General features: G+C 31.7%; 1 protein-coding gene across 3 annotated transcripts in view; it reads left to right on the forward strand.

The window, feature by feature from the left end:
• The first annotated feature begins 2,180 nt into the window (after positions 1 to 2,180).
• The window catches only part of LOC145683405 (uncharacterized), an 868,942-nt gene continuing 858,386 nt past the window's right edge, over positions 2,181 to 12,736 (forward strand). For all 3 annotated transcript variants that reach the window (XM_081754742.1, XM_081754743.1, XM_081754741.1), the window contains exon 1: positions 2,181 to 2,319. In XM_081754742.1, the coding sequence (XP_081610868.1) occupies positions 2,259 to 2,319 (61 nt within the window). In that variant the 5' untranslated portion in view covers positions 2,181 to 2,258. The remainder of the gene's footprint in view (positions 2,320 to 12,736) is intronic.

The raw sequence follows: 12,736 nt of genomic DNA on the forward strand, positions 1-12,736 counted from the left end.
TCAAAATTTAAAAGGACGTGCGATGATAAATCATCCATCGTAATGCTGTATGGATTGGTAGATGATATCTCTTTTGCTCACTCAATCAAGATATCTGTAGTTCAAATAAATGTAGTAATCAGAATCAACTTCAAAACATCATCCCCTATATATATATATATATATATATATATATATATATATATATATATATATATGTGTGTGTGTGTGTGTGTGTGTGTGTGTGCGTGTTTGTGTTTGTGATATGTGTGTATTTTTATACGTATATGTATATACTTATGTGCTTTGTTTTTTACTAGTAATATATCCAATTATGTAATATATTAAAGAACATGAACGCCACTTCAACACTGTCATTTGATTTATTTCTCTTTCGATGGTTGCACTAATAATACACACGAATACACTATTACTGCTTTAAGAATACCTGTTTTTCTTCTTTCGAATCCATTTAAGCTAATGACCTCTTCACCAATGCTATCGAGAGATTTTATATCAAACTACTTCATCATGGTTCTGTTTCTAGACGATCTTACAGTTCATTTCAAATTTGATGAATAATTTTTCTTTTACACACAAAAAAAAACTTTACGACTAATTTTAGAATTTAATCTTAAATTTGAGCGCCATCATCATATGCGAAACAAACACCTGAAAAAGAAATATTAATTATATTTATTATCTGATGATTTATCGCATTCCGATCAATGCTTACTTGTATACAACTGCACAGATAAATCGCCAGAGACTTGCTTTCATATATACAGTAATTATTTTCAATTATCTCGGATTCCTTCTCAATAATTTTGGAAGTACTTGTTTATTATGATATTAAAATGATAAAAGTTATTTCAGTTACAAATTTAAGTTGTCAGAAAATAATGGTGTACAATCACAATTATCTTTAAGTCACTCAAATTAATTTCACTCTGAACACAAGGTCTTCGCTAATTCGAAGAACTGAACAAACTCGTATTCTAATCAGATAGAATTTCTCATGATTTTCGCATTGTCATTCATATTCAACAAATAACTTTTTTGTAGTCATTGTAGGCACGCAAGTACTCGCACACACAATATTTTAACAAGAGATTAACAAAGAACATTACTCTAAAGTAACATTTACAAACACATAAAATTGGGTAGCAATCGTAATTCCAAATAGCTTGAGCGTGTTCCTTGCTCACTCATGTTGGCTTAACGTTATTACTTCAGCAATGTTTCTGTTCTGTCTAAACCAATTTTAAATTATTTTCTTACAAGTATAACAGCACTCCCGTTTTAATAAATGATATTAATACTTCTTTAACCGACTCTAAGGATCAGTATTGTGAATAAGTATTTTCACTCCCTATTCGTCTATATAAAATCTAGAATGTCTAGTAACACAACGGATACAATACCATTTCAAGTCAGAATCAACCTCAAAGACAGAACCAGCTGGTTATATGGCCACTCTAGTCATACTTAACCACTAAATTTGAAGTAGTACCAGTAAGTAATAGTATTTACATGCTTTAGAAAGTATTGTCACAAATTTGAAGAATTCATAATTTAACGAGAAAATTGTAAAAACGTACTCCTAGGATGCCATGGAACTACTAACTTTAAAGCAATGCAATGTAAAAACCATTACATGTATTAATTTTGTTATTTAATTTCCTAAATAAATAAAGTACCAGTAACAATTGTAACATCGTAATCTTTAAAATTTGACAAACTACAAAATAAATCAAATTTGAAAACTATTTTTATTTCCTTTTAAATGTTGTAATAACAGAAAAAGTAATATAATCACACACTATGTCCGTTTATAGTTAGGGACTAAAAACATAAGTAAAAATATAAAGTAAGTAATTCGAACAGCAAATCTTATAATATATGAATTTTATATTTTGAAATTAGTTGTCAACAATGGAATTAGTTCAGTATGTTTGTTAGGTATAATTGTTGACTTTAAAACATTATGATTTTTAAATAAACTTTGGCATTGTATGCTCTATACATTAGTCAATATACACACATATATTATAAAAGCAATTAAGTGTTTTCCTATAGTGTTATGTTTTACGAGCCCACAATGCAGTATTAGAACAAAGAAACATACGATATGGATGTGAATAACAAAATGTTTAACTTAGATTCGTTACGTGTAAATATTTTCACATGTTTAAAGATAACGAAGTAATGATTCATGATATCGCATAATGTCACTCAAGTTCTGATTCACAAATATTCTTTCCGTTCTCTCATACGAAATGAAAACTATGAATACATTAAGGTGTTTAACTTTGCTCTCATTTATATGCTACTTAACGGGTAAGTAAAAAATCTTCACATGTTGCAATTTATCAATTATAAGCAATAAAGAAGTAAGTAAATAAGTACACACTTTCGCCTTAAAATTAAGCTGTTATTGATAATATTCGTATCAATTATTTATATTTTTGATACACATAGTTGATTCGGACTGATAAACTATTCTTTTAATTAAATAAGGAAATTTTTTGTAAGATTTGGAAATAGAATAAGGGTCTGTCGAAGGAAGATTTTATTTCACAGCAATACGTTATTCCCATATTAGGCATCTCTCATTTAAGAAATTACAGCCTGTCTTTGTTATCCTTAGGTTAAATGACATTTCATTAATTATATGTAAACTTCAATCTATTTGGCATTGGCGTGAAAAAGTGATATTTGCGTTACTTCTCAGCACCATGATGTAAACATGGTCGGTTAATAACCAGATTAACGCCGCTATATCCACTTTTTATTTGAGTTCCGCTGTAGAGCGGGAAAATATCTAAAAATTAATTGGTCAATGATCTTCATCTCGGTGGGTTTGACGTTGGCCATGTCGTCTTTTTCGTCAGAACGTAGATGTAGAAGATTTTGTTGAGGTTAATTGTCGCAAAATACATAAATACAAAAATACAAAGTACTGCACTAAAACCAGGTAAATTCGAAGCAGAACAAAGTAGGATTAAGTACCAGAAATATGGAACTGATAAGCTATAGATAATTAATGTTTTAGGCGAAGGAGCACAAATTAAAATCTCTTAACGTTTGCTGGAACAATCATCTTTAAATGCAGGAAATAGGAAAGGAAGTGTAGTAAACAGTGACTTTTTTTATAAATTTCTCAAGTTTTCAATAAAAATAATTTTCTTAGATTTTTCTTCAGTGATTTTCTTTCCCAATTACAAAAACTTAGCTGGTTTTCCTCGTAGGCTAATAACTACTTTCTTAAGTAACTTTTTTGGTAGAGGTTAGGAAAATGTCCTATAACTATTCTATCAGGCCTTGTTTCCATTTTGTGCTAATACGCAATAACACACTGAGCAAGGCTAGGTGGTAATATTATCACATAACAGTTTCAACACAATAACTGTGTCTTCTTCAGACTTCCACTCCTTCTCTGATGAGGAGAAGGAGTAGAAGTCTGATGAAGACACAGTTATTGTGTTGAAACTGTTACGTGATAATGTCTTTTACATATTATCACATAGCCTTGCTCAGTGTGTTATTGTGTATAAGGCTACGTAAATGACAGTATTAAATGTGTTTAGTTGAGGTAGCGTAATATATAATATGCATGGTTTAATTTGTTGCGGATCATCTCGCTTAACAAGGGGTTAGCAGTGCGGATTTTGAGAATGTTTTCCCTTTGAAAGGACCAGGGTTTCTTTCTTACAAATCACCTCAAAAAATTGTGAACACAATGTAACAGTTTGACATTTCTCTCTATCTAACCGCTCAAAAAAAGACATTGAGGATGGTCATTGAAAAACGAGTCAATGACATCATAATAAAGTGTTAATCGTTTTTAATTAATGTAGCTTACATAGATTACGATTACTTTTAGAATATGTACATGCATATATTTTATATTTTTGTGATTGTAGTAATATTTAATATAATGAGTGCAAATGTTATGTATGTCTGTGGTTTTACTTATTAGTGATATGATATTTGTTTATTATTATCAAGTTTCATCTTTGAATTTAGAGGACATATCATTTCAAGTACCAATATATTTAGTGCTATACAAAGAAATTGCATACGTGAGCATTTACTGTGTAATTCTTAATATTTTCAGTGCCCCTCTTTATGTATGAATTTGCGTCGTAGCAAAAGTACCGTATGTTTAAATAATATGAAGAAGTTTTCTTTCTTGGCCTGATGGATAAGTACATGTATGTGTGTATGTGATAGGATGTATGTATGAGTAATGAGTGGTTAAAGGTTGTACCTCGGTTCCGAAAGTTTATAATGATTGAAATTTTTTATAGTGATGCACACATGTAAATCGGAAATCGATATTTCAAGTTCAATCGGAAATCAAGTTCAATTAAATTTGACTATTATTACATATTAAATGATTAAGTCTCGTGTAAATGTAATAAGAGTATTACTGGAAACAAGTTCCTAGTTTTTTTTGAAGTACACATATGTGTAGTGTTTGGAGGAATGAAGTGTTTTGAATGTGCACACAAATGAACATTTTCAGGACGATGCTGTAGCGTACCTATCCCCTATCAAACAGAACATATGCTGAGAAGTTAGCTTTGCAAGGACATCTAATATCCATGTTAACGATAACCATTCAACATTACCCTAATTCGACCGCAGAAAAATCTACAGGAGCCGGTGCAGCACTACCCCAGATCACTCCTGAGATTATCGATTGAAAACACACCATATTAAAAAGACATGTTAAATCAACAATCAGTTATAAAGATAATATGTAAATAAGAGGACAAAAATGTCACGTAACTTCATTACAATAAAATGCAAAACTATGTAGAAATATTCCTTGGAAAAATCTCGACGACAAAGTTATTGAAGTTTGCAAAAAATTAGCAAAAAATATCTCCTAACTTTGCAATTAATCGAATTTAACTTTTCACCTTGCAGTGACCTCCAAGCAAAGTGAGGAAAATTTTCTTAGTTAAGAAGCTAATATTTCTTACATAGGACCTCTATTACTACTTATTTTCCCATTCGAAACAAAGTTTAGTTTCATAGAAACAAATCAAATTCCTTGGTAAAATGACATAAAGCGCTGTCTAGTCATGTCAATGAAAGTCTTTTATACTCTGGTTACAAACCAATTTTGTGGGGTGGGAGAGAAACTCAAATTAGAAAACTCTAAGTTCCTAGCTGAATTCAACACAAAACGCAAAGTGATGGTTAATAATCCTTCATGGATATCAAATACAAAATAGTTGTCTCCCACCAACAATTATAGCCTACCGCATTCAATCACAGGAAAGCAAATATACTAATTCAAATTCAATAAGAAAGACTTACTGTTCGTTAACTACTTCCTGTCTTTCAATTAAGCAACCCAAGACAATTTCTGTATGACATCAACATCAATAAATATAATATTTGAAGATTAGATTTCTAGAACACTAACCAAAAATGATGCTGAATTATCGATCAACCTGTAGTGATAAATCAGTAATTTAATTACCACCTAGTTGAATTCAAAGCACGACCCATAAAGCATAAGAAACAGCCAAACAAAATATAATTAATAAGGAACTCACCTTGACTTTTCATCTAATGTATTTACCTTGAATTTTCCTCTTCAGTGGTCCGCGTACAGACTCAACACAACAAAAGAAGAATAAATTGCAATGTCCAAGAAGCTAAATAATTCAAAAAGACCAATGCAGGTCGATTGAGAATGGTGAGTTGATAATCTTCGACCAGGAGACTACTCCTTCAAATCGAAGTAACTCCAATGCAGTTTGTAAAACGCCAGTGTTGTACACTATTGCTTTGCGAACTGAGCAAAACGTATTGAAATAGACCAAAATTTAGGTGAAACAAGTCTGATAGGACGTTAAACTTCAACCAAGGATCAACTACTTTAAATTGCAGGATCTCCATCGCACTTTCGAAACACTGTAAACTCTATTTCACACACTTGAAAGACTATCGATAAACTTCTCACCAACTATTCACAAATTCAATATAGCCCACTCCAATTTTAGACAAAGCACTCCCATTGTAACTCCACCCACTACTCGTATTGGACTTTTGCTACTGTATTAGAAATGTTCCTTAGTGTCCTGAGAATAAAAGAAATAGTTGTTGGTGAACATATAAGTGCAACATCTGGGCCCTGGGACTCATTACCCTTTAGTACCCCTATATATCCAAAGCCATTGATAGGATCTCGTTAAATAACGGTAGATCAGAACATAGTGCAACACTGGAACAAGTTGTTCCTCGATCGATTTGTAAGAGTGTGCGCTTTCAGTTTAAGTATTGAAATACTTACTTTTGCTTATAAAGGAAAAATAATCGAGTTATGCTTAAGAAAATTTCCTTTAAAAAGTCTTTTCTCGCAATTCCTTGGCAATTTTCGTTATTCCTTGGCTTCAATCCAGACTAGTTGTATAATAAAATATATTTATGCGTTCTGTTATATGTTCACTTTAAACTGAAAATTTCGTCTTGATCCTTTAAATAGCAGCAGAGAAAATATGTATTTTATAGTCATAATAGGGTTCATAATAATTAATTTTCATGGAACTACGAGTTTGTAAATATTAAGTTTTATTTTTCTACACGAAACAAGGGATACAAGTTATTAAAATTGATTTTCTCATTCCTTGTATTATGACACATTCCCAGTACCTAGAAATCAACAAGGAGATTTTATGTTTTGTTGGTCCATGGTATAATAGAAATTATTTCAAAGCAATAATTTTACTGTTGTGGGATTACCTTATGTTCTTTTGAAAATACTTGTTCCTCTTGTATTCTACAATGAATACAACTTCCAGATATGTCTGTTGGTATGTAAAGTTATCAAGGAACTCTCGTATTCTTATTACATGTACACACAGATAATCGCGCTTAATATAGTATGTAATATGTAGGTTTTTAATTGCTTTAATAATAAAGAATTTGTTATATTCTTTGTAACATTATCCATCTGTAATTTGATAATAGTAGCACATTCGCCCTAAAATCCGTGTGTTCTCGGTTAATCTGAAGAACAATTGCAAACAAAAGATGCCAGTCAGACAGACGACACTTGTAATAGGAAACGGAATTGCTATTGTGAAAAATCGAAAATTCTGTATAATACACTACGCATAAAACGAAATTGACATGAGGACAAATTTGATTTAAAAAAGGTTCTATAAACACTTCCAGGTCAAAGTTCTGCGGCAAGTGAGCGACACTGCAACAGTCTACCGCTAAACATCAATTTGCCTCCAAATTCCTACAGAATACGACGCTAACAAACACGGTCTATTGCTGGAACTATCAAAGTATTGATTCAGCAAACTGACCTTACAAAATTACCATGATTGCTACGTAAATCTGCTGAATCATGTGGGGAGTAAAATTGTACATTCTTAGTGAATAATTCATCATATTTGGAGTGTATTGGTACGTGCCAATATGTAACAGACATCCTGTTGAACGACAAGCAGTGATTGTTTTGTCAGAAATAGATCTAAAATGGGGTGTACGAGAAAAGTGAAAGGATGTTTCATGGGAACCTCAAGTGGCATGTTCTCTGAAACAGCTGATTATGCTATTAAAGGAACATCTATTCGATAGAATGATGAATCACTACTGTTAGAGATTCAAGAAGTGGATCTCATAGCAGCCGAAAGGAGGTACGACAACTTGTATCAGACGGTTGAGCTGAAAATGTTCATGGAAGAAACATACCTAAGGATAAATTTATTGAGGTGCACTCTGTGCAGATATATCAGCAGGTCTTGGCTGCATTTCTAATATAGTGGCAAAAGTTCCAAAAAGGAGGGAGTTATTACCCCCTTGGCGCTTGGTCTATTTAACATGCGTTTAAACTGTAGTTTTCCGCGGTTTTGGGCGTTCAAAATCTTTTTTCCTTTCCTTTTAATCTCACTGACTCCGTAAATTTGAAACGTATACTTCAAATTTTTATTCTTCTTTTGTGCCACACACACACATTCAAAATTCTCCCTCAGTCAAACTCTTGATCGCCAAAGAAAGGAATCGAAGGACCCACAGGAAAACGTTTTTATTATCCGAAAGGCATAGGAAGGACAGGGCACACCTACAGCCATACCAATTCAGGGAAGAAGGCACTTCTCGGAAATACGTAACGTGCTTAGGAAAATTCTGGCCCAGTGATCGATAGTCATAATCAAATACGAAGGAAGGTATGTCAATGATCTGTCTTGGAGCCGCGTCTTTCCAAGAATATTTACAAATGGTTTACCAAGAAATATCAGAGAATAAAAAAAGAATATGGTCTGCGTGTGACTCGTATCTCGTTGAAGTAGTTAATAATGAATATGATATTTATCTTCTAAAGAAAGATTTAGATTCAGAAAATAACTCCTACAAGCGTGCAGAAAACTTGTTTATAATATTCACTGACAAATCTTGACATATCATAGAAAATACAAATTTAATGCACTAAGAATGAACACATGAAAATAATTAAGAAATCATGATTGAAAGTTGAAATTTGTTAACAATATTAATGAAATGATGCAAACACCGAGAAAAATAACATAACACATATTTAGTCAATGGCCAGAATCTATAAAGGATTGTTTACATGTCAATATTTTTGTTAGTTTTACACTTTAATTTGTTTCAGCCATCTGAAACAGGCGCTCATGGACATTTAAACAAGGTTGAAACAGAGTGAATTATACGATTAGTATACTATAGCTTAAACAGAAATAGGTTTACTATTCCCACGATTACAATTATTGAACACTTATTGGGAAGTTATTCTCCATTGGAAAAAAATCTATTGTTAATTTATGTACAAGAAAACCAAATTGGGCAGCAATTACATTAGTGAATGTTGAGAAAAAGGATCAAGTAAATTAAACATGGTGCATGGCATTAATCGACAATGGCTGCACTAAATTAAAAACTAAATATTTTTCATTTACAAACTTTGCTTTAATGGACTTAACTCCGTTTAAATCTCCTCGTTAACTAACACAATATTTTTATTGCAAAACTAATAACGTGCAACAGTTTCTCCCACTATCCACTTGGCTTCATCAGACTCTATAAATAAGCAGGTAATGACTCATTATATATATATATATATATATATATATATATAGTATATAAGTAACAATACTTGAATGCTGATTGGCTACTACAAGCTATTTCAATGACAAATCCAGAATAAAAAGCAGACCCAAAATTATCTAATTTAATCTCCCCTGTTGACAGCAAACACATACGTATCTAATTTACAGAATAACTTTACAAATAACTCTTAAGAATGAATACTAAGTAAATAGTAAATAACTAATATAGAATAAATACATAATATAACATAAATAGTATAGAATAAATCAGTAAGTAATACTGAAATTTAAAAAAAATAGCCTGTAGAATAACCATATTCAATCTTTAAGGCTCCTTAACCACCTGTTTTATTTTTTATCAATTTTCAGCCCTGAATTACAGTTCATGATCCCATCACCTGCGAATTCATTGAATCTTGCTTCCTACCATTATCTCACAAATTTTCTCTGCTTTTGGTCCAGCATTTCAATTCACTCCAATTAATCGAATATCCCGTGTTTCCTATGTGCTTATAGACTACATTTTTGTTTCTCTCCAACCTAACGCCGTCCTTATGTTGTTCTTTCGTTCCTTTAACCACTTTTCCGTTTGCCCGATATAGCACATATCTCTACGTAGAAATACCTCCAATCATATTCACTATTCTTTTGATTACGTTTATCTCTTCCCCATACCCTCTAGTTTACTTTAATATTTTACTTTCTTATTTTTCTCCTTCCAGTCTCTGTACTCCCTTTACGTTTTCATTCCCCCATTTTCTTTAGTAAGTTACATTTGTAACAAAATTCATCAAGGGACGAATTCTGAACCGGCCAGTGAGCTTAGAATAATAAAATACTCAAATGCTCACTACACAATCTTATTTAATACTCTCGGGTATAATTTTTGTAATACAAATAAAGGTGAAATGCGGATGTTGGAGGAACTCTCATCCAATATCTTACTTTACACACGTTGTTTAAATTTCATATAAAAATACTAATATCCATATACGTAATGCAATTCGAATGATCTCCTACCACTAATCTTTCTCAATCTAAAGAAGTGACGTGGGTTATATACTAGACAGAAATAAAATTTTAAGAATTTAAAGGAACCTTCTTTATAATAAAGAATCGTATCAATTGAATACAATCCATATATACAATTTCTCAATAATATAGATTAATTATTATTATTATTAGGGAATAAGTAATGTTCTTGCAAACAACTATTTCAGTTTTACTTCTGAAAGTAATTTCAATAATTATAATGTGAACCTACCACATACAATGAAATAACTCTTACGCAATATAAACTCATTATTTGAAACAAATATTATATAGAACTTCACTTATTGAAAAAATTAAATACAATATTATAAAGTAGGTCTTTAACTTACCTAATAGATGGTATAGGCAAAGTTATGAACAGCAATTCTTCGTTACATAGGACTCCACATTTATGCCTAGGTACTTCTTTAAATAGCATAATAGTTTGCCGAAGTGGGAGAGTAATTCCATACTTAACTCGTAGATTGTGGAAATAGCAATATTAACGAAAACTCTCAGATAATCGGCATAATTACTGAATTCACTTGATCACCCACACGAACAGTCCACTCACCGAAAAATTAATCCAATCAATAGATAGTCAAAATGGAAATATGGATGAACTAACCAAATAATTTAAGAAAGTACTTCCACGGACAATCCATTATAGTGTAATTTAACACCATTTAGATTTCGGATTGCACTATATCTTTATATCGATAATCATTGCCACAATACGATTTTACTTCCATAACTTTTAATAAACTCGTGGTTCACTTCAATGTAACTATAATCTTATGAGAGTTCATAGGCGAAGTGTTAGCCGTTCCCAATTTCACACTTGTATGCCCGGGCAAACTCCAGCGCGCTTCTTCCTTTCAGCCTAGTTCGGCATTCCACCACCTCTTACAAGTGGCGCTCTAAGTAGTATTAAAAATTTGATAGCGCGCTAGCCTCCTGATAAGTCAAAAATAAACAATAAATTTATACGCAGAAATTAAATAAATCCCTCTCCGCATAAATGCTCTTTAATCTCTCTCTCTCTCTTTTTCATTATTATTTAACGAGAAATCGTTACACACATCCCCCACTTCGGAAAAAAAATTCTGTATATTTTTTTTGACAAGGTAATCCAAATCGTAGAACCAATACTTGCTATCAAAAACTTTACTTTTTATACATAGTCCATTTATGTCAAGCGTCAATGTTACTTGCAAACACAACTAACATTTCACTACATACCAGAACGAAACAAAATATAAACCAGAACTAAACCAAAACTAAACAAAACGAAAAATTAAGAAACAAACAAAACAACTCAAAATACCCCAAAACTACACATATATACAAAAGTTAATCATTACAGTCAAACGTCAAACTGACAATGTACGTCCTTGTAATTTTTATAGATGTACCAATAAACAATCAATAGCAAATACACTTTTCAAGATAAATATACCAAATATATCTTAGCAAGTTATTATGACATTATAAATAAATATATATAAACCTAATAAAAAGCACACACCATATTTAATGTACCTAGGATTTTAAATAACATTTTAAACATTCATCCAAATTATACATATTCTAAATAGATTTACATATTTGATAATGTTTATTTACATATATATAAATATATCAATAATACAAAAAATATAAATATACATACAGTAACAGGATAAATTTTAATTTCAGAAATATTCAGAAACATGACGATGAATGTTACGCTTATGGGAGTCCTGCCAATGCCTCCATGTACAGAGCCTATGTCGTCGAGCGATGTAGTACTCCAACATATGTATACATCCATTTAGTAATACAAATTCCAAAGTTAGGCCAATAACAATGATGAATTATAGGTACCTATAATTGAAAATACTTTAGTATATTCACCATATACAGACATGAAATACCCATTTCACTGATGAAATATTGTTATAGATGACATATAACATGAAATGAATAAGAATAGCCATTTAGGAATATATGCAAAGATAACCTTCAAACATTAACAAACAAATCTATATGAACACAGTCATTTACTTAAGACAGCATGTTAATTATCTCGAATACGAGGTTCACAAAAAGGCTTGGTCATGGATACATGAGCCTTTCTGACATCTTTTTGGTCATTAATAGATTGTAATTGAACAGTGTTGGTATTTAAAAGTTTTATTACCTGATAAGGACCTATCCAACGGTAACACAAGCTTTTTGTGATTTTATCCGCCAAGGAAGACTGGAATTGTGATTTTATTAGGACCTTATCACCTACTTGATAGGATGTTGGCACCCGATGTTTGTCATACAACTTCTTTTTCCTTTTCCAAGCTAGTTCCATATTTTTCAGAGCATTTTTCCAAAGCTCAGGATCCCTCTGACGAACATCTAATAGATCCACATTCCATTTTATGTCTAGAGGGTCATTTACAGAGAAGGTAAAGGTTAAATCCATAGGACTAGCTTTGTGATCGGAATGAACTGAAGAATTTAATGAGAATTCTATTTCATGGATTCCCTTATCCCATTGCTGTTGTTTTTCCGCAAAATATGCTTTTAAACTATCTTTAACTATGCGAATATATCGTTCGCTGGCGTTACTCCCACTATGATATGGA

This window comes from Thermobia domestica, chromosome 4 (genome assembly GCF_964235325.1).
Source record: "Thermobia domestica chromosome 4, izTheDome1.hap1.1, whole genome shotgun sequence".
In the NCBI taxonomy this organism is placed as follows: domain Eukaryota; kingdom Metazoa; phylum Arthropoda; class Insecta; order Zygentoma; family Lepismatidae; genus Thermobia; species Thermobia domestica.